The sequence below is a fragment of the Malaclemys terrapin genome, chromosome 6 (assembly GCF_027887155.1).
Source record: "Malaclemys terrapin pileata isolate rMalTer1 chromosome 6, rMalTer1.hap1, whole genome shotgun sequence".
NCBI lineage: Eukaryota > Metazoa > Chordata > Testudines > Emydidae > Malaclemys > Malaclemys terrapin.
Window position 1 is genome coordinate 38992573 of NC_071510.1, and position 24025 is coordinate 39016597.

Below are 24025 nucleotides of genomic sequence, written 5' to 3' on the forward strand. Positions count from 1 at the left end.
TAAATCGCAGCACTCAGACTCCCGGAGTAGCACGAGGCATTGGGAGGGAATATTAGGATTGGCCGGGCTCCTCGTTTATAGACACACCTCTCATGCAAAAAGGCTCTTCTGACTGGAAGGGGGAGAAGGTAAACAGAGTTGAATCACCCTCCCCGCTGACCAATTGGTGGGGGGCTTGGAACCTTACGTGATGGGATTCTGCGAAATTGTTACTGAGCAAGAGCATGCCGGAACAGTGAGGAGCGGCAGGCGAGGGGGGAGTGAATCAGGCAGTGGGCAGAGGGGGGGCAAGTGTCTTGTAGACCTGGAGCTTTGTCTGCTATTTCAACAGAGCGTCTTGATGAGTGGGTGAATGTGCAGGGAATTCTAACGAAGGCAAAGCGGCTGGGTGCATTTCCAGAGCTCCTCCTGCGATTATTTTTTTGGGGGGCGGGGGGACACACCTTGGGTCCTTTTAAAACGCTGGATTACTTGAAATTACCACTAATGACAGTATTTCCAAGAGAGAGCTTTATTATAGCCCGTCAATGTGCTTGTCATTGGGAGTGAATTGAAATCTGGAGTTTCTGGTGATCACGGGTAAGGGGTCTAGGAGTGCAAGAAGCCCTAGTGTAGCACCAGATTGTGGATGCTGCCTTTGGAGTCATGGATTGTTATATAAAGATGAGTGGCTGAGTTCGACTCCTTGCTTGGATACTAACGCATACCGCCCCACCCCCTCGCTACTGATCTTGCAGGCTGAAGGCACCAGTGCGCTGATTAAAAACCCCGGGGGGTACGACAGAGAAGTTTCGGTGCCTGGATTTTGGTTCTCCTCTTTGGTGGTTACTCGTCTGCAGAATGTCAGCAGTTGCCTACATGGATTTTGTTGCTGCTCAGTGTCTGGTTTCCATTTCCAATCGCTCTGTGGTACAGGAACAGGGGGCTCAGGATGCAGAGCTACTGAAAATGCCCGATGAAGAAGTGACCAAGGACCTGAATGACCCCAGGGATGCCTGGAAGGATTATTGCACATTGGTCACAATTGCTAAAAGCTTGTTGGACCTGAACAAGTACAGACCCCTCCCAACCCCTTCCATCTGCAGTGACAGTGTAGAAAGTCCAGATGAGGATGTAGGATCAGACAGCGACGTGACCACTGAATCTGGGTCGAGTCCTTCCCACAGCCCAGTGGAAAGACAGGATTCTGGCAGTGTGCCCAGCTCTCTCTCTCTCCTCCACAGTGGAGTGCCTGCAAAGGGGAAACTAGCCACTGAAAAGAGACACAAGTGTCCATACAGTGGATGTGGCAAAGTCTATGGAAAATCCTCCCATCTTAAAGCCCATTACAGAGTGCATACAGGTTAGCTGTGGTCTCTCAATTGCAGAGGGGGTGTCGGGGTTAACTCAGTGTTACAGGGCAGCTTTGGCTATGCAACACTGATTTTAAGTCATGAACATTATCCTTGTTCTTAAATGCTGCAAATATAGACAAATATTAATGTTAAGGAAGTTGGTTGTCCTGGTTTGAACTCCTTAGAAATTATTTTATTATTTAACCTGTTTTCCTCCCATCCTCCATTTTTGTGTCTCATCCTTGTTGTTATTAGCTATGAATTCAATGGCTTTCTGGCTACATTCAGTCTATGAAAGCACAGTATGTTACTGAAATTATATGGAACGTTTAGGGTAGAGAGCAAAGGGTGTTCTACTGGTTTGTCATGTTGTTGAGATATTTTTCTCTTCCCTGCATCTGTAACACTGAGGTTTACACTGGGAAGATCAGGCCAGTAGAGGAGCTGTTCAGTCTAAAAATGGTATAATCTGCTTCTCTGAGAGTAGCAAGAATTAACCAAAAATTGCATGGCAGCTGTATGCAGTAGAGCCTTTTAGGGACTGCTCAGTGTTCTTTTAGCCTCATGCTTGTTGTTTTTATGCTTGCCAAGCTGGCTTCATGTTTGGCCAGGAGTCTTCATAGAGTTTTAAAATAACACTGCTTAGTACAGCATAGAATTTTGACAAAATAGGGGATGACGAGTTAGCTTCTGATTAGCTACTTACCCAGTCAGATTTCAGAGCTTCATTTTATTCATCCAGTGTGTTAGGACTTGTCCCCATGAGCTCTGCTGTGAGATTAAGGGCGTGGCCAGTTTCTGAGGTCGTGGATTGATGACGAATTTTATGAATTCTCATAAGGAAACATGTAAAGTTTAACTCCTACATGAATCGGAATATGAAAGGTCTAGTAATTAATGAACTAAGATCTGAAAAATAGACAAGGAGAAAGGCAGTGAAAACTCCGCCTTTAGAAATGTAACCATCCTTGACAAGGCAAATATACTTGTGATTAATCAGCACACTGAAGGAAAGTTGTTAGGTGGTTAATATTCTAATTTACAAAGATGATGGACTGGTATGCCTCTTAAATCAGACTTGCTGGTATAAGGCTACAGCACACTGGGTCCTAAATTATATGACAGCCATCTTCATTATAAGCATTTATATTATAACACTGCTTTTAGCAGAGTCTCTTTGTGAAGGTATTGAGCATATTTTTAATGAGCAAATGATTTTAAGGAAATGCTGGCTCCCCCACCCCAATAAACATAGCAAGAATAGAGGGGCAAATTCTCTGCTGATGTAAATGGGCACACTTCCATTGACTTCAATGGAATGTGGCCCATATTTTTAAAATACAAGCACATGAGTGTGATACACACTTAACTAGAAGGGCAGCTGCTTTTAAAGATCAGATGTTGGGTAATTCTCAACCACTGTATTTAACTTTCAAAGCTAAGTGCATTCCATCAGCTTTACAATTTGTGTTTTGATAGCACCTGTTCACCATCATTTTAGTCTGCTCCCATGAGGGGACTGGATGGCTCAAAATACTAGTAATACAGGGTTACAGTGCTATTAATTTTTACATCGGTGTTCTGAATGCAGTATAGGTCAGTAGTGGCCAAAGGTAAATTACTATTATATTATGGCTGTTTAGTGGCCTGTGTGAAATGAACTGGTAGTCTCAGTCTACTTTCTAATGAATGGGTTTCCACATCACTCTCCCTTTCTATCACACACACACACACACACACAACATAAACTCCATCATGACAAACTTGCAACGTCGTTGGCAAAATCAGTGAAGAGACTAAGGACTGAATGGACATTAGAGGGAAATTTCAAAAGCATGTAAATGACTTACAGCCCAAATCCTTAAAGGTACCTAGGTGCCTAAGTCCACCATTTAGGCACCACTGACACTTTCAAAGTTGCCACTGAGCTGCCACCTAACCCCATAGATGCCCAAGTCTCCTAGCTGCCTTAGTTTCCACTGGTCAACATTTGCAAAGCTACTCCACAGTTAATGAGCTGCTCAGAGATCCATATCAAGCCAAAGCCCCAAAGTGAGATTAGATGGGGGGATGCCTATCTCACTAGTGAGGCCTGATCTGGTAGGCATGCTCTGAACATGTCTTAAGACCTGATACCTATTAGACCCCACAGCTGAAGGCAGGTCACCAATAGGTGGAAGGACAACAGAGTGCCCATACAAAAGACACATGGGGGCACAGGGAAATGTAGAATGTGTGAGAGAAAGGTATCAAGCGAGAACAGGGGAGAGAGACGCTATTTTGGTTGGTAGGACATGGCCTACCTAAGTGGCTGATCTGACTCCGGTGCCTAACTCCAGGAGAGGGCTCATGGCTGAGGATCCTGAGCGGAGGGAGTCACCTATCTCTAGGCCACATGCAACAGGTCAGCCACTTAGGTGCCTAAGCCCCACCCCTCTCCTTAGCATTTCACTCCTGGCTAGCCTAGGCAACTCCCTGGGCAGCTGACTGGCTTCTGAAAAATCTCTTCCTTAGGTGCCTAACTCTCCCCATGCACTGTACAGGGAGCCTGAGTGGCTGGCTGCTTAGGGTTTAGGTATTCAAATGCTGCGTGGAGCAATACCTAAATACTTTTAAGGATCTGGGCCTAAGTCTCATGACTTCCAATGGGACATATTCTCCTAAGTCACTATGGCACTTTTGAAAATGTTACCCTTAACCTAACTTTTGACCCCCTCCAGGTGGCATATTTAGCCTAGGGGGATGGGTCACATTGACAGGGCAACAAGGAGACTATTGCATTGTCCATGCTATTCCTGTTCCATAGAGGACATCAGTCTCCAGTAGTGTCACAATGGGGTTTTTCACCGGGACTAAATTCATAAGACTGGATATGCTAATATGCACAGGCTAGCTCAAGTGGTTTAGCGTGTGAGGTAGTATGGCAAAATATTAACCTAGCAGTAAAAAAAACCCCAAAACTGCTATAGTAATTCAGATGTCCACAGGCTCTCCGCAAAAACTGTAAACATGGTAATTGTAGGCTTTTTTTTTTTTCAAAATTGTCATATAAGTCCTTTTAATTCAAGTGTCTGAATAAAACCATTACCACACATGTAAATTGCAATAGGAGACACAATACTTGTGTATGGGGCTATTTAAAAGTTGCTGTAAATAAGAGTTGTGTGTAAGTGTAAAAGTAGAGTCTCAAAGGAAATCAACATCACTAGAAGTTGGAAGTTTACCTTCCAATTATAGCATCTCTGTCGCAGATTACTTTGTTCTTTTCTGAACTTTCTATAATAGTGGTGGTGGAAAAAGAAGACATTTTTATCACAGAAATTTATACTACAGGGCACTGCTGTAATAGTTATACACTAAGAGCAGATTTATGAAAGAAAATGGCTAAATCTGAGTTACAGTTAAACTCCCATTGAACAGGCTTTCCCTTTGGCCTAACAATACTACTTTGCATTGCAATGAGGAAGACCTGTCTTGTGCTCTCCATGCTGAAGGGCTACTAAAGCAGCATGCTTAGCTCAGGCAGGGCAGGTGAACAAGGAGAATGGTTGTGTGTCTTTCAACAGCAATCCCTGTGGTTAATTAAAGAACCTCACTGATTGCCTATGGGAGCAAGGAAAGGAGTACAGTTATGCTTAACTTGTTGGGTTGGTAGTCATTTCATAGAACCTTATGGAGAAGGGAAAGTCTACCTGAACTTCCATTTATCTTCCTAGTAAAGAACTTTGTGGATAGAATGTAGTCCTAATTTCTAAGCCTCAACAAGTGAAGTTTGTGGGAGGAAAAAATATTCCATTTGCCCACTTCCAGCCCATAGATACAGACAGAAACTTGAGAAGAAGGGGAAGACATTTGTCACAAAACTAGTTTTTTTTTTGTAAACTCTGTCTTTTAACTTACCCTAGGGCCTGTGTGGTGTCTGCCCTGCCATTTCAGGTCCACTATTTACTCAGAACTATGGTAGCTAAATGTAGGTGAAGATTTGCAAATTTCTGGCTGGCAAAAGACAAAGAAAATTACAGTATCATTTCCAGTTTGTTCCCAGAGCTCAGGAATCCATCCTATTCTGAAGGAGACATCAGCTGGAATAGCATTCTGGTTGTTGACATGCAGATTGACATACTACACATTGCTTCCAATTTCCTATCACCAGTATTGTTATAACAAGTAAGTTTTAAAGTGGAACAGGGTTTACCATGGCCATGTATGAAGTGGATACCCATGGAAACCTAGTAAAGGTTAATGTTAATAACAGTGTACTGCAGTTTTCAGTGATTAAATAACACCACAAATATTCAGCTATATTCTTTAGTAATAAACTCTCAGCGCTTTCCAGTGTGAACAGAGTTAACTTTAGCTGATGGACTAGTAAATGATACTCATTGGGAGAATTACTTCATGAATGGGAGAACAGAAAAAGCTGGTGTAGCCTCCACGGTTTACCCGAAATCTGTACCTATAAATCAAGGATTACTCCAGTCCCATCTTTGGAAGAGGGACAAAACAGATAAGTCACTAAGGGAAATCAAGACAGTACCCTGGGCAAATAGAATTCTTGAACTCAGCACATGAGTGTAAAATACACATGCCAGATTTAAAGTCATTCCAAGAGTGATACATTCTGTAGCCACAATGAGGTATTTCTTGATTGGATTGGCCAGGGACATATATGACTACACATTGTAGAGTTAACTATCCATCTTCAGTGATTCCTTCCTTCCTTCATTCCCCCTCAAATAACCAACCAAAAAAAAACCCCCTTCATCTCCATGGTTTCATGAACCTTTAAAATCAACCTGGTATTTCTCAATGAGAACTTGTTTTCCAGGGCAGAGATTTGATTTCTCACTGCCTTTGCAGCCTTTAGCACTCTTAGTTAAAGTAGATGCCCATCAATAGTTACTGCCACCTTACATTTTTCATGTTTATCTTATTCTATCTTGAAAAATGGTTTCAGAATGTTTACTCATTGTACCTATGGTCTGTCTTTTACTAATATCCCATTTCACCCATGCATACCAACTAAGCAAGTTCAAAAAGTTTAGTGACCACTCGTGTATGTTGTATTGGTGTGAAACTAAAAACACACAGGTACATCTTGTCCAAGCTGATAGAAGATGGGGGATGAAATACCAAACTAAGTTACAAGAAAAGGGGAACTGCATGATCAGAGATTTTTCATCTTCTTAACTGCTAGTTCAAAACCAGCCCCTCTTGCAGAGACCAAAAGTAACCATCTGATAATTGGTTGCCTATGGCCTGCCTCATGACTCCTGCTCAAAACTAGCTTGAACATTAAAACCCAAGACATCACTAAAATTAAATATTAGACTGAAACATTATTAAGAGCAAGATTACTATTATGAATTATTTCTGGTAGCAACTATGAAGTGCTTGGAACTTTCCAAATAGAAAAGAGGGCCTGGCCATATTCCCCAAGGACCTCACAATTTAAAGACTGTCTCTCTCTTTGTCTTGAAGATAGGGGAAGGATGCAATACATATACAATTATCTTTAGAATGTGTATACAAATATAATGAAAATAGGATATGTACAATTATATCCAACTACTTCTCAGAGTTGATATTATCAGTGGCAGTTTTCCCATAAGCATCATGATAGAGGTGGGTCTTCAGGAGACACTTGAATGTGGCAAGGATCTGGGTTTTCCAAATGAACTCTATAAGGCTATTCCATGCATAGGGAATAGCATAGAAGGTACAGAACCATAGGCGATGCAGTTGCAGATAGACTGGCAGTTGAGTCTGAAGTCACTGGTGCAGTGGAGAGGCCAGGTAGAAGTGGGTGGATGGTTGATTTAGAGTAGTACAGCGCATTAGCTTGGAAATAGTCTCTTTGTTGCCAATTTATATTTTGAATGAGGGTAGAGCTAGGGTTTATAGGCTTAAAGTTTTTAATAAAAAAAATATGGAAGGTGAAAGGAGGATGTAAGCAAGAAGGGTGAAAGAAAGCCAGTAATTGGACAAATGGCAATTGGTGATGACGGTCTCCCCCCATATGGCAAGAGAGACAATGGGCAGCAACATAGGTACCAGGAGGCCAATTCTGTGGGCTGTTACAGGATTAGTAGAAGCCTACTCAGTTAGGGAACTCAGGCAGACCAGAGGCCCTGAGTGCTCCATACAGCAGATGCACTTGCTCCTAAGATTTGGCTGTAGATCCTTGTGTATATCAAATATTCATAATGAACAAGGATTTCCCTGTTTTATAAGTGCTTGGAAGATATAGATCCCCTTGAGAGTGCTATAAAGTGCATGAGGTATACACATTCTCTGCCTCCTCAATAGGGCCTTAGAGCAACCCATGTCAATATGCGAGTCAGAACCAGTCCAACAGTGCTAGAGTTTTGTAACAATATAACAGCAGCTATGCCCTTAAACTCCTCCTTTGACATTTTGCCCTTGATGATATTCAGTGATAGGTTAAGGGTGGAGACATGGAGCTACAGATCTGAGTTCTACTGTCCGGAGGGAAGGCAGGGAGCAGCATTTCTGTCACAACAGAGACACAACTGATTGATGCTGCAACACAAACTACATCGTGAATCCAGGCTCCTTATCAGTTTAGGCTGCTCCTGACTACATTACTTTCCCATTTATTTTCTGAACTATCCCTAGTTTGTCAGACAGTACAGATGTGTATTTTAATGGGGAAAGTTTGGAGCATTTTCTTGGTGCTTTTGAGTTTCAAATGGAAAATCCAAAATCTAACATTTTAAGCTTCTTATTCAGTACAGGTTACACAGGTAATGCATTTATAATATGGCTGAAGATCAGATAGCAGTGCTCAAAGGGGATCTTGATAAAAATGTGTGAAACCATTATTCTCAGGGATTTATAAAAATGTGAAAACTCATATTGTTACCAGACTGAATGGACAGATTCTCTATCCAGGAGAAAATTATTTGTTTGCAATATTTGATAAAATTTAATTACATTGCTTGAAAGGCTAGAAGGTTGAACAAGTTAGGCAAAAATCATTCTCCTATTTTCCATATGTTTTTTCTGATGCTTTCTTGTATTTCTGTTTTTTGTTGTTTTTTAAGAGAATTAAGTATTTATTAAATTTCACATTTGGAAAACTACCAAAAAGTGTTAGTGGTCACACTACCCAATCAAAGCAAGGAAAAGCACATTTAGAAGGGAATCAGAGAGCAACAAAGTGGCCTTATCTCAACTGCTTTACTTTATCCTTTCACACCAAGAATGTAACTCCTGGTGCCAGCAGAGGACACACTGGAAGAGCTGACTCTAATGAGTTATTGCACCTTGTTGTGTCTTGGTACTGGAGAACACTTGGTATATTTCTTCCTAACCTGATTTTGTCCGTTTGTGTGTGCATCCATTAGGATCACTATGGGTGAGTACATTCACCTTCAGTTCACTGAACTGCAATACGGCACCATCCTCACATTCATAAACGGACAGAGCTGCCAAACCTGAAAGAGAGGAAAGGGTTGGGGAAAACCAAGTTAAGTTTAAATGGCCAAATCCTAGGATAGCAAGAACAGAGCCCATTTCAAATAATCTTACTGTTGTCTTAATCCTGTGTGTAGACGCCAGCCAAGCACTCTTGTGCTAAAAAGCTCTGGAATGCCTTGCCGGCACTTTTTTGGGGGAGCCAGAATGGCGTTCCAGTACTGCTGATAATTGTAAAGTAAACCAACGATAGTGGTTATTGCTTTCATTCTTCACCTTGCAGTATGTGTGGTCGGTGCCTATGCAGCAAAAGGTGCATTCCGGATCTTTTTTTTTATGTCTTGAGAACTGATGCTAATTATAGTGACTGGCACCCTATAAATACCTAAGACAGATAGAGTCTCAGGTTGTCCTGTTGAATAATCTAGTACACTATACATGATGAATAATTATTAAACTAGGGAATTCATAGATAATAATGAAAACTTTTTTTTTTTTTTGCTTCTGAACATAGGGGCAACAGATGTTAATTGGTGCAGTCAAAGATGTATTGAAGGAATCATAGCAATACTGAGATTAAGTTTGATGGTTATGTGAATGTGGTGGCATTGTATCTTACCCATACTTGGGCAATTTGGCAAACTAACTGCCATTTAAATCTCCCAACACACCTGTCATGTGTCTGCCCACAAAATTACTATCTACGGGGCACAGGAACATACCACACTGTGGGTGGTACTTGCTCCAAGCAAGGCTAGCTACTGTGTTGCCCACATCACTGTGAGGCACCATTGGTACAGTGCCACTGTAGATACAAAGTGCTGGTGCAATAATCTCTATGGTGCAAATTGTCCTCCATCACTGTCCCACAGAGCACTAGCCACTACATAGGGGGTCTGTTTGGCCTAGTTCTTCTACCTTGTTGGTTCAGGGTCAAGTTTTCTGGAAGTCCCTTGCCTATATATATATAGTACTGCATACCTTCAATCTCATTGTGTGCTGTTTTTTGCCAGCACCCATAGCTTTGCGGTCATTGTGTGTTTCAGCAAGCCAATTTTGGAACATATTTCAGAAGGAAAAAGCTATTGTGCAGGAATGCTGCCAGCTGGCCAGAGGCAGATACCCAGGTGCTTGAGAGATTCAATTGCAGTTGAACTCTAATTAGGAAAACTTTGGATTATGACTGAGTGATACAAATAGAGTGTGTGGCAGGGAATCACCCACTTGGGGGAAAGACAATATCAGGAGAAAAGTAAAAGGGCCTGAGATAACTGCAGCCAGTCTGGGTAAGGAGGAAAACCTACCCTTTTTCCCAATGAACTGGACAGTATTTTTGGCACTCATCCATCTACAGAGCCTGAGGTACTTTGGATGGCACTGTGACACCTAGCACCTGGGCCATCAGGAGAAGAGAAAGGAAAAATATTCATCATAGCCCAGTCCATGACAAGGGATGTGGGCCAGGACCAGGAGGTGCCTGAGACCGTACAAGGATTCCAAGACCTCTTTGGAGAAGCTCAAGATCTGGCTACAGCAGCCAAACAGGTTGGGGGTGGACGTAGGAGACAAAGGAGCACGCAAGGTACATTGGATTTTATTATTTGCAGCAATCAGGATTGGTTTTGCATGCTTAGGGGCTGTGGAAACATGTTCTTGGGTTCTTTCAAACACCTTACTCTTACTGTGGGTGGTTACAAGATCACATGGTGCTAGAAGACCCCATTCTCCCTAGCTCTGCCATTACATCATAAGTGACAGCTTTCTTTACCCTCCCTCCCCGGTTCAGCTCCCCCAGATTTTGTCAGGATGGACAAGCCCCACCATAGTTCTCCACATTTGGCTAGAGGGCCCGGTGTCCCAAGTAAGGGCAGACGTTTCAGGCATGCAGTGAACTGCAGCTGGCTGAGACATGTCACAGGGCCAGGCTCAAAATGGAGGTCAAGCAAGGAGAACCTGTTCCAAGAGTCAAACAAACCCTGAAATATACTAAATGTAAAAGCAGAAGAGTATTGGACAGCATGATCCCACCATGTACATGATGTTCTCTCAGTCAGCCCATGTATCAGACAAAGGCATCTGTTTAGCTATCCACTCTTATCAAGCTGTAATTATAGTTCATTCTGCCTTTCTATTTAACATATGAGACACAGGCAAAAGCATTACTCGATAACAAGCTGCTCTATACTAACCATCAGTGAGGGTGTGGAATAATGACTGTGTCAAACTTCACTGTGGTCAGCCAACAATGCAGGGCAGAAATCTAGAAGAGATAATGTATTTTAGCCATGTTTTTCCACAGTCCTCCGTGAGTAATCGCTGGAAGTCTTTTGTAAAAATCAGTGCTCAATCTGAGCAATCAAATTAGGGGTAATGCTAATTTCCCTATACACCCACAGAAGTTCACTACACCTCTTCAGTCCCAGAACATGTCCTATATTCAGCCATGAGAACAACTCAAGTGTAGGATTATCAACTTTGCTCCTAACTTGTTCAAACCGACCCATCCTTTCCCGTTCTGGAATCCTCAGCACAAAGATCCTCTCTATTTCCTGTTTGCCTGGATTAAGCAATTTTTTAGTCCCATTGAACTACAGACACCAAGCCCCACCCCTGCACACATTGTTTTCATTCCCGCTGGCTAAGAATTGGTTTTAAATTAGGGAGAGAATGTTAGTTTATATCCTTACCAGCTTAAATAGTAAGAACAGAGCATCTTGCTGTAAGAAAGCATTGGAGTGAGAAAGGAACCAGAAGCAGTTACTTTATTGCATTCCTTGGTACAGACAACTCTGGAATGTCATTAATTAGCCTATTAACATTCTTCTTCTTTCTGATTTCAGAGGGCCCGACTGCACCAAGGCCCAGTGTGGAAATGCTGGCACATCACTGAATGGGACAGCAAAGGCATCAGGAATCACAAATGATTGAACACTTGACCATCTCACCGGAAGGAAATTGAAATGACTCACAGAGGGTCATGTAAAGGGACTCTGATACAATGTTTAGATTCAAGGAGGAAAAAGCTGGTCATTTTTTGGAAAGACAAGACCAATTTAGGCAAGAGGACAGAAAACCAATGAGGGAATGTATATGGCATGATAGTGAAGTGACGCTGCCGGATCAAGAGGTCCATAGAAAACTTCAAAGAGAATACATGGAGAAGCAAAGGCAGCTAGCACTATTCTCCCAGCACCTGTTTGCATTGTACAACCACCTCAGCATGATGCTATGGTACAGAACTGGCTCATCCCTGTCTGCTCCCTCTGCTGTGGTCTCCTGGCACTCTGGTGGTGAACAGGACAAAGAACTGGAGTATGCCAGACATACATTTTGTGGCCCTATAGCCCCGTAAACCAAATTTTTGTGTGCTTGGGTTATTTTTCTCTGGTTACTTATTGGAACTGGCCTGAATGTTTGTGGTTTTAAATAAAGTAAACTTGCATAATTTATTTCAGTGTTCAGAATCCATAAAATATACTTTTAATTTACCTTCATTACATCACAACTTCATTATGTCATAATATTCTTTACCCAGACTCAAACTGATATGTGCATACATAAAATGAAACCCACCATCAACAAAGGAAACAAAGATATTTAAGGGTAGCACATGTTAACCCTTCAGGCTTGAACAGGCAGAATGAACATTATCACCACACCCTCTTTCCACTACCCTGGCAAAATGTGTACAAAGCATCTCTGATTCATTTGGTTCACGTGCCTAGTACCGCCAACATTAACAAGTGTTAGATTCCGGTAGTGCTGCTTGTCTGCCTGTACATAAATTGTTGCAAGTTCCTCATTCCACAGACTCTTAAACACTTCACTGTTGCTTTCACAAATGTTGTGCAGAATGCAACAGGCAGATACGATGTCCACTGTTGCCGATTGCACTATTGCTGCACGTCAGCAAGCACCTCCACCTTGTTTAAAGCCTTCTAAATGCACTCTCCACTACCACAGTTTCTGTCAAATCAGCTATTTAATCACCATTTCTCTGGGCTTTAAGTATGGCTTCATGGCCAAGGGGAGCAGTGGATTTGCAGGCTCACAGAATCACTGAAAGCCTAGAAAAGAGGATGGTCCCCTTTCTCCTACCTCTATCTGCTCTTCAGGAGTTCAAAGTTTTAATATTTTCTTGTATCATGCACTAAGCTTATCCTAACTTCTGCATGAGACCTGCATGGAAATGACTTTTCTGTCCCACAAAATTTTTTGAGACTTCAAAAATGTTCCCATTGTGCATCAGAATATACCTGAAATTTGAAAATTGCTTCCCTTGGATAGGGAAGAGAAAGTGACTATCGACTGGTGGTTAGGGCATTTTTGGTATACACAGGCAATGTAGGGACACCACATATTGCCTCTCCTGCAATACTTGGTGAGTTTTATTTTCGGAGCTCCAGGAGAAAAATTTCTGCTGAGCGAAGAATGAGCTCTGACATTTCAGCCTGACTTCCATTTTAAGTTCATGCCTTGGTTATTGCTGAGCTTCCCAAAGAGTGATGGGATTTTGACCTCTTCTTCCACAATTCTCTTGGAGTCCCAGAATGCATTTCCAAATGTCCTGCAAGCCAGTGCTTCAGGACTTTGTGCCAGAAGGTGTGAGATAGGCATTGAGAGGGCAGTACAAGTGAAACCCTTGAGGAGGGTGCTGTACAAGGATCTGGGGTAGACCTAACAGGGCTGCCCGGGGGTAGGGAGTGGGGGCAAGTGGGGCAATTTGCCCCGGGCCCCGCAGGGGCCCCCAGGAGAATATAGATTTGCAACTTTTTTTATGGAAGGGGCCCCCTGAATCCTCTGGGCGGCCCTGAGACCTAAACCCAAAACAGAATGGCTAACATGGACACTCTACACCAGTGGTTCTCAACCAGGGGTCTGGAACCCCCCTGGGGGGCCTCAAGCAGATTTCAGGGGGTCCACCAAGCAGGGCCAGTGTTAGACTCACTGGTGCCCAGGACAGAGAGCTGAAGCCCTGCTGCATGGAGCTGAAGCCAAAGCCTGAGCAACTTGCTTCATGGGGGATCCTGTGGCATGGGGCCCCAGGCAATTGCACTGCTTGCTACCCTCTAATGCTGACCCTGGCTTTTATAAACAGAAAACCAGTTTTTGTGGCACAGGTGGGCAGTGGAGTTTTTATAGCATGTTGGAGGGGGTGCGGGGCTCAAAAAGAAAAAAGTTGAGAATCCCTGCTCTACACTATGAACTCCCAACAACCCCATTCTGTAGTATAGATGCAACCATGGCCTGTGTGTGCATGCACAGCAGACCTATAAAATTAAATTAATGTCTCCTTAATGGTTGTTTAAAAAGGCTTTCAACTGCACTTGGAAAGGTAGAGTGGGAAACAGAGAAACCTGGAAAACCGTAGTCAGAGCTCCAAGAGTTAGAATTATTCAAACAAGTGGCTTTCTCCCCTCTCTATTAGTGCTCTAGAGTGACTCACTACTTTTGCTACTCCTTTTATCCTTCTTCCTTGACCAAGGACCAGGCTTTTTCGGGGCTAATTCTAAATCAAGATAGTTTCAGAGTCATGTCCCCATCTCATGGGCAACCTAAGAGTCCTAGTTTAACAACATAGAGAGTCCTAGCATATCCTTTTCAGTGTGGGGCAAAAAAGTCTGACAGGTCTCAAGGCATGCTGTGTAGCTAGAAGACTAAATTTCATAATATATTATCTGAGTGACTGTTTTCATCCATTAGACTCAGCTTTTACCACTTTCACTAAAGTCATGCATTCCAGTCACAAAGTCTAGCAAACTAGTAAGAGACTGAGTAGAGATTCTAATCTGGGCAAGAGAGAATACCCAGTCACAGCAAACTCCATCACATCCCAGCTGGTGGCCAATGGCAAGACTTCTAATTGAGGCAGAGCCTTCAGCTGTGCAGTTAAAATGGTGATTGGAAGGCTCTGAATGTGGACATGAACCTGATGGCTCCTTTTACCAATCAAGAGCTTGACCTAGCTATAGCTCAACTGCATCCTGACAAGGCTCCTGGTCTAGATTACATTCAAGTGTTTCTTTCTGACTTTGGGCCAATTTCCAAAAGCTGGCTATTTTGACTTTTGAATCATTGTACCCAGCTGCAGAGCAAAAGCTGTAGCTGTACCCAAGCCAGGGGAGCCATTGACAGACCCAGAGAGCTGCTGACTGAATTCTCTGCTGTGTGTTATTTACAAGCTGTTGGAGAGACTAATCCTGATGTGAATTAGTGAGGTAGTCGAGGTACCCTCAACTGCCTCACATTCAGAATGGAGTCAAGATGCACCCAAGAGCAGATATTCTGAGACACAGAAAACACATTTGAGTCAGGAAAGAAAGTTGGCATAGTCCTTATGAATCTGACAGCAGGCTACAACACCATGTGGCACACTGGGCCAACTGCCAAGCTGCTGTGAATTATTCCTTGTAGGCCGATGGTGCAGTTCATTCAAGAAATGATCAATAACCAAAGCTTCATCCTGCAAGTTGGGGAGAAAATCATTCACCCTACATGTCAACACAGTGGCCTCCTAAAGAGGGTCAGTATTGGCTTCTCTTTTGTTCACTGTATACGCATATGACCTTCTGAAACACAGGCCAAGAAGTACGTGTATGCTGACTACATCTGTATTGCAGGCCCCAGAAATGACTTCCACAGGGTTGAAGAGAAGCTCAGCCAACACATGGCTATTTTGACCACGTATTCCAGTAGGGGAGATGAATTCTCAATGAAACCAGGGCAACGGCAACCACTTTCCATTTAAACAGTTGTCTTGCCAATCAATTCTTCTCAATCTGTGTCCCAGGATGGCTTCTGAAATTCTAGCTAGTTATCAATACTTGGGAGTAAAACTCAACCGTAGCTGGACATACTGGCCGCACCTGAGACTCCTGAAAATGAAGATCTCCTCCCATACTGCCTTGATATGAAAACTGTCGGGAGCCTCCTGGGGAGAAGACTCTTTGGTCCCTGCTGTTTGGTGTAGCTGAATAGTGCTCCATGTTCTGGGGGAGCAGTTGCCACATTCAGCTTGTTGACATGAAGAATTTGTCATTCATATTATTGGTGACTGCTTGAATTATACACCAACCTTCAGTCTGTATATGCTAGCGCACATAGCTCCTTCAGTGAAAGACTATTAAGTCTGACAAAACTAGCCTATTACATCTCTGGCTGGCTGATGTCCCATTCTCAGACCAGAAACAACACACTGTGCCAATTCAAAGGTCTGCTCATCTTCAGAGGAGGAGTCCCGCTCCTGGGGACTGGGGGTTTTACACCCCTGCTAATCTATCAACACCTCTTTGCCATGGCAACTCACACACTTTTGGACAAGAGCGCTACATGCACAGAAGATCAGCATCACCAGGGTGCTGAAAACTACATCATAGATAGGTTCTCTTTCCTACCGATGCTTCCAAACACACTACGTAAATTCAGGAGTGCATCACTGCACCTTCCTCCTTGTCTATATGATTATACATCTTGGACCAACCTCAACAGACTCCTCTCTGGCTTGTTCAGAGTTGCCACAACTATGCGACAACTTGGCCTGGTTTCTTCCCTACACTCTGACTGTGGGACCTCATTGCAGACAATAACTCACGTGGTGGAAGAGTACCCAACCAGGCATCAGAAGGGCAGTTTACAACGCCTAGCCTCCATTGATACAGAGGCTATCCTCTGCTTACATAGCCTGGACATCGAGCTCTGACATCTACATATGACAGAGACACACTAAGATCTAAAGCAGCAGTTCTCAAAGTGGGTCACAACCCCATTTTAATAGGGTTGCCAGGGCTGGCTTAGACTTGCTGAGACCCAGGGATGAAGCGTAAGCCCCACCACCCTGGGCCAAAGCCCAAGGGCTTCCGCCCTAGGCGACGGGGCTCAAATTACAGATCCCCTTCGGCTTCGGCTTTGGCCCCTCTGCCCAGACCAAAGCTTTGGCGGGCTCAGGCTTCAGTCCCCCCCTCCTGGGGTCATGTTGTAATTTTTGTTGTCAGAAGGAGGTCGCACTACAATGAAGTTTGAGTACCCCTGGTCTAAAGCCACCATTTTCTGGCCAGATCTCAGAGAATCTACTCCCATCATCATTCTCCCTGAATTCTTTGCTTTTGACTTTGTCAGTAATCCTCTCCTTGACATCTTATCCTCAATGGGCCTTTGTGATACGTTCCTCTCCTGGTTCTCTTTCTTCCTCTAGCTATTCCTTCAGCTCTAACTTCTTTCCTCTCATGCCATCTTCACTGATTAATTCTAGGGATTTTGATACCTGTGAATGCAGCCTGTGGGTGCCTAGGGCACCTCTAATGGTTATTGCCCATTCTTGACATCTTTGTTTTTGAAAGTATTCAGTAATGCACTTTGGGTTACGGTAATGGGTTTTGCTCCCTACACCCAGATGCACATCAGTCCATACTGCTGGATCTGACAATAAAGGGACAGTAACTTTTTAGCCTAGGAAGTTGAATTGAATTGACTTGAACCAGGAAGTTGAGCAGCTTTGTTTTTCTCTATTTGGAACTGTATTGGGAGCCTGGGTCCCCCCTTTGGTTTCTTTTCTCACAACTCCAGATGACTTTGCTTAGTGAAACAGGAGTACCAGAAGAGTGTGTGTATTCAAAAATAATCATCGCATTTTTGAGGGGTGTTTGTTGACATGCTTCAGAAAGGAAAGAGAAAGTCAGCCTAAGTTTGTGGATACAACTCACATAAACCAAGTTCTAGTCATTCTGTTCTATAGAGCTCTTTATATTGCACTCATTACCACAGGATCTGCATGCCTACAAGTTGTCCTATACAAATACACTGGCTGATACCCCCCTGGCAGCTGTCTTGGTGAAAATTAAAGATCCCACAACACTAGTGTTCTAATCAGGACTCTCCATCTCAATTTAGAAAACCAACAAGTAGCAGATTTTAGGTCCTGATTCAGAAAAGCAACCCTGTTCAGGACAGCACTTAAACATTTATATGAATAAAGTTAAGCATATGATTAAGTGCTTTCCTGAACAGCTGTTTATGAACTAGTGGTGGAAACAAATTGGCACTTTGTTTGCTTACATAGTCACTGTGCATCTAAGGTGAAATCCTGACCCCACTGTAGGCAATGGTTAAACTCTCATCGATTCACTAGGATTTCACCTCAAGTATTTAGCATCATTGTACAGTGCTTTAGGTAAGCCAGAGTATGAAAGGTATTATTGTGGAGTTGCTGATCTTGACTCCATAGTTTAAAAATGAGTCAGAAGTTTTAAGTTTAAAACCATTGTTTAGTATGAATCCCATTAAGATGGCAAAAGTCCAAAACGTAGACTATAAAGATTAAAACTATTTATATTTTTAATAGCAGTTTGATTAAAATTGGGTTATTACAGAGAATTATCAGCTTCAAATTATCCCCTTTTTTGAAGTTTTACACTGGATTGTCTCACCTGTTTTCCAACAACCTTTGAAAGAAAACTAAAGTGCCCTAGGATCTGTGCTTTGCAGCACACATTGCTCTTCATGCAATGATTAATACAGTATCTGTTATACATAAGTGTCCTTCACCGGCATCATAATTTTAAACTTTTCTCCATAACTGAAAAGAAATGCATTACACTAACCTGCTGTAATGAGCAGTGATGCTGTAACACGGTCACTTGCAGGTGAGAGAGAGAGAGAGAGAGAGAGAGAGAGAGAGAGAACGTGAGCCATCCCTACCCAATACTCCTCTAACCTAGGGGGAAGCTCCCTGAGCTGGAAAAGAGGATATCATAAATTAAAATTTCACCTCTATTGAATGTGGTTTATATTCCCATGAATCTCACCACCCTGATTATCAGTCAAGTCCTTGAACCCCAATTCTAGAAGGCAAGTATGAGCTGGCACCTCATTTTACAAAATATGTTAACAGAGACATTGCACAAGGTCACTGCAGGTACAGTCAGAAGTAGAAGCCAGAATTAACAATGGCAGATTCAATTAGTATCCCTTCGCCACACAGCCTTTCCGATTGAATGTGCTTTGCTTAGCCTATCCTTAACTCCTAGACCAGGGGTCGGCAACGTTTGGCACGCGGCTCGCCAGGGTAAGCACCCTGGCGGGCCGGGCCAGTTTATTTACTTGCTGACGTGGAAGGTTCGGCCGATCGTGGCCCCCACTGTCCGCGGTTCGCCATCCTGGGCCAATGGGGGCAGCGGGAAGCGGCGCGGGCAGAATGTGCTGGCTGTGGCTTCTCGTCTGCTAACCCTGGCAAGCCGCGTGCCAAACGTTGCCGACCCCTGTCCTATACTCTTTTCAAGACCCGACAATAGACCCCAGGATTCCTGATCTCCAGTATCAGTTGTCTGATAAACAGTTTAGTAACCCCTTATGAAAGTATGTGTCAGGTCCTCTTGTGATTGACCTAACTGAGGGTAGCAAATACTCCTGTAGCTCTAGCAATAGAGATCTGGTTTGAGGGTTAAGGGTTCAAACGTTGCTGTTGACCTGTGTGAGGGGATAGTCTGGTTGCATGTGACAGTCTGTCTTTCAAGTTTTCTTTTTAAATATAACTGGTTTATTTAATTTACACAAAGAGAAGATATCCCATAACACATTAATAATTTACTATAATCTGTACTATTGGAATATGTAAATTATAACATGACCTCAAAATACAGATATTTTGCATTTCAAACATTTGCATCTCTCCCTTGGGGACCAATTCACTGAAGTACATGAAACCTGTATAAAACATTAGGAAATTAATACACAAAAGCTTCATTTGGTGACTGATAAGGTTGCTTCAGGACATACCCCACCAACTGACACCTTGTTATTTCCATGCTTTTCAAGTTAAGGGAAAAGTCTCCTGCATTTCTTGCCACTTTCACATGGCCTGCAGCGCTGTCGATAACACACTGCAGTGCTCCACAAGGTTTCATTTCCCCCTCCACCAGATACCCACAAGCAATACGTACCCCCACTTTCATCAAACTTGTACTCTATGCAAAGCCTTAAGAGTCACCTCAGCAGTGTTTAGGCAGAAAAACTTCTCAACTGTATGGAATGTATGGCAGTCAGATGTGCTCATCTGCTCATACAACAGCTTCAGAGGCCACTTGAGATTTTGCACTGGAGTTTGATGAAGTCAGGGTATATACTGGTTTTTGGTATCTGTTGGAGGGAGACATGAAACTGTATGGAGCATTGCAGGGTATTACTATGGTATTATAGGCTATGTGAAAGTGGTAAGAAATGCAGGAGACTTTCCCCCTTAGCTTGTTATTCCCCTCATTGGTGTCGACTGTGTGATTTCCCAGGGCGTTCCCCGCCTCTTCCTGCTCCTGCTCCACCCCTTCTCACCTCCTCTCCTGAGCATGCCCCACCCCTACTCCTCCTCCTGCCCCCCAGAACCTCTTACACACTGCTGAACAGCTGATCACAAGCAGGTGGGAGGCACTGGGGGGAAGGGGAGGAGCTGATCAGCGGGGCTGATGGTGCTATTTTTTTTCCTGTGGGTGCTACAGCCCCGGAGTACCCACAGAGTCAGCGCTTCTGATTCCCCTGCTTTTCAGGTTGTGAATTGGTGAGGTATTCCCTAATATCTCACCTTAACTGTCATTAAGCAACACGTGTATATGTTTATTGATTTGTGTAAGCTCTGTGGTATTTGGTATTGCTCTGCTGTCATCTTCTAGATTCCTGTTTTTCCTTCTAAACTTTCTGTTTTTATCATTACCTTCCTACAGGTGAGCGACCATTCCCGTGCACATGGCCAGATTGCCTTAAAAAGTTCTCTCGGTCAGATGAGCTGACTCGACACTACAGAACCCACACTGGTGAAAAGCAGTTCAGGTGCCCTCTCTGTGAGAAGCGGTTCATGAGGAGCGATCACCTGACAAAGCATGCCCGTCGTCACACTGAGTTTCATCCAAGCATGATTAAGAGATCGAAAAAGTCCAGCTCCACCTCATTTTGAATGATGGACTGCACTGGGGGAAAAAAGACATTGGTAAAGGCATAACTGATCAGCACAAGAAGTCTGCCACTGTACAGTTAATATTCCCTACTTGCATTTTTAAAGCACATGTAGCTGAAATTTAAAATAAATATTTTGTCCGCCGTGCTGATAACAGTCTTAAACGAGTGACTGCTGAGTGAGGTTGGGGGCAGAGATGGGGATCAGAGTAGATGATTAATTTCTTTTGTAACTTAAAGAATCAACACTGGTGTATATATGTCTGAGTGGGTGGTCTGACCTGTGACTCCACAATAGTGATTCCAAGATCTGTGTGATTGCTGTGTCATAAACATGTTTTGTTGAACAATGTAATGCTGCTTGTATTTAAAATTTGTTTAGTAAAACCACTTTCCAAATCACTTAAATAATTCTCAAGTAAAACTCCATAGCACACATTTTAGAAGTGGGTTCACTTCTATCTCAGAATGATCCATCATTTAAAGACTGTTAATACATTACATGTGTTACTAATACCTGATTGATATACAAAAGTAAGTTGAATTTATACTACAGAAAACTGGGTCTAATTTTTCTTTGTATGAACTATACTTTTGATTTTTTTTCCAATAAAGCTGTGTACAACTTAAGCTGATACTTTAAGCAAAAAAAAAAAAAAAAAAAAAAAGGCAAAATTCTGACTTTTTCTGACATCATGTATATTTAGCTCTATTATTCAGTTACCAGAAAAAAATATAAGTCAGCCTAAATAATGTGGCAGGAGTATGAAAGGAGAAATATACTTCTCTGAATTGTTCCTATAATTTCATTTGACAATATATACCGTACTGTACTATAGAAATGCCACTAACTGCTTTATTCTGCTGTTTTATTTGAATGGATGCACAACAGCAACTACCATGTTTAGAAACTGCTGCTTTTTTAAAAAAAAATTCTCTTCATACACTTGCCTTAAAGATGTATTCTCTTCATCCACTTGTCCAACTCCTATAAATTCCAGTGGGAGTTGTGTGTGCTATGGAGAGACTAGATCTTTCCTTAAGAGCTGTTTCCATTAGCATAGAATGCTAAGTCTCCTTTATCTTTTCATAGCTGTTGTATAGAGTTGAGGGGGAAATCATGATATAATTAGAACTACAATAAAGAAGGCATGTCATATTATTCCTTATGACATGAGCCTCACTCCTAGATACCTTGTATAGTACTTGTGTGTCATATACAACATATTTTATTATAATGGCAATATTACATTTATTTAAAAGATATGATTTGCTTTTTAAGAGGAGTTAAGACAGCATTGAAGGAAAACTTAAGCTCATTTACATTATCTGAGTTTTCATCTTTAAGTTAAAAGCATGAACTTTAAAAAAAAATGTATTAAGGATTTTTCCCTCTTCATCCACTTGTATAGTGGAGAATTATGTTTACACACTTTTCTTTCCAGAAACATTCTTCTGGTCTTTTGTTTTTGCCCCTCCTTCAAAAGAAGGAAGGTGAGGTGCAGCCCTATTAGACATCCAGGCCAAATTCATCTCTGAATTAACCACATTGAAGTCAGTGGTGTTACACTGGGGATGTTATTTGGGTCCTCTTGTAAAACTTTGTACATAAAATCTTGTTAGTACACCTGCAGCTACAGTTCTCTTCTTATTGTTTCACCTGATAAAAAAAGCTTGCTTCCTAGAAATAAAAAAAATCTACTCAGAAGTAGAATATTTTCTTCTACACTTATACCTGGCTTCCAGCTTTAGAGATCAGTTTGTCTATAGCATTTTTACTTGTGTAGTTCATTAGAAATTCTGTCTATGTGAAGAGAACTGCTTTTAAGGCATTAGGGATATTGAGCAGTCTGTGGAATAAAAAGGGAGGCGTTTTCTTCAGTGAAGACATCAGGAAACCAAGCACACTTTCTACCTCCGTTTCAGCTTTTTGAAACAGTTATTTTAAGAAACAAGCATTAATTTCTGGTGTCCAAAATAAGTTGTAGGAACATTTGTTCTTCCTAATAAAATAGGTAGCCTGGCTATATCTATTGACCCAGTGTAAAAAATGTATTCTGCTTACCAGTACTGTAATTGCTGCCTTGGGGTCAGGACCATGTGGTAGCCCAGCAACTCACAAAGTAATATTTTTACACTCGTCCTCCCCTTCTCTGTTAAAAAAACACTTAAGAACAGAGTTTAGAGTCAGTTCTACAATCCAGCAGCTGTTCTGTGTGTACTGTTGCCATTATGTGGGACAAGTGCAGTACTTAGCAAATTAGGGACTGATCATGTGAGATACTGAGTGTCCTTCCCTCCTACTGACTATGTTGGGAGCTGTAGGTAATCAGTACCTCTTAAAAAAATAAAAAAAAAAAAAAAAATCAGGCCATTTTAACTATTAGTAGTAGCTTAAATATGGATATAGGTGTCAAGCTATAGGCAACCAAGCTTGAACATTTGGGGCAGAATGTTCATTTAAACAAATGTCACTAAATTGTTTTTCATGTTATAAAAAAAAGTAAGGTACTCTCACAGGTACAAAAATTGAATGTATAAACTCATGTCTATATTTGTGAGAAGATCCTCTCTATAAAAATTCCCAAACAGAAACCAACATTCTAATTTTCTTTAATACATACTCTATCTCAGTCCAGTCCTGATGGGATTAACATGGTTCATTATCCACTAACAAAATACGTCGAGAAAGTTTTGGGGATTTTTTGTTTTTTGGGTTTTGTTTTGTTTTTTGAGTGAAAGCAGACAATGGATTTAACATACAAAACAAATTGCAGGATAGTCATTTGTATTTTAAACTGAATTTCTGTAAGAGACTGTTGCAGGTGTTGGAAAAGAAAGAAAAATCAGGTTCTCTAATACTATATGTACTTGTCATACTATTCGGGAAATACTTAATAGTGCTGAAGTTAGGACAGCTCCTCTCCTCAGTTAAGAAAGCCCTTCACTATTGCATAGAGAAGCCAAGGCTTTAAAGGTATAGCTATACAACATACTACTTTTGTGAACAATTTTTGATGACTTACATAAACAATTCTATTTTCAGTTTGCAGATGGACTTTGCTCAGTACACACCAGACTGGACATGTTCTTCAAAATGCTGTTTTACTACAGATTAATGATCTGTACACTGTAAATACCAACCTTTACAACAATTTAATCAGTTTTATTTTTGTACAGTATTCGTATCCTTTATAAGTTATTTCGCTGTCCTGTTTTGTAAATCACATGAACTTGTAAAAAAAAAAAAGTAGGCATAGGTGTTTTGTACATATGTATATAAATTGTCCAAATAAAGAAAGGAATAAAAAAAATTA

General features: G+C 42.0%; 1 protein-coding gene and 1 long non-coding RNA gene across 2 annotated transcripts; both read left to right on the plus strand.

The window, feature by feature from the left end:
- Positions 1-243: 243 nt before the first annotated feature.
- On the plus strand, positions 244-24025 carry KLF9 (KLF transcription factor 9). The gene is made up of 2 exons (XM_054031725.1): positions 244-1342; positions 20480-24025. The coding sequence occupies exons 1-2, from the start codon at positions 841-843 to the stop codon at positions 20707-20709; spliced, it is 732 nt and encodes a 243-aa protein (XP_053887700.1). The 5' UTR covers positions 244-840; the 3' UTR covers positions 20710-24025.
- Positions 9385-12223, plus strand: LOC128839064 (uncharacterized). Its single transcript, XR_008445364.1, has 2 exons — positions 9385-10356; positions 11615-12223. It is a non-coding gene; the product is annotated as an uncharacterized LOC128839064 (long non-coding RNA).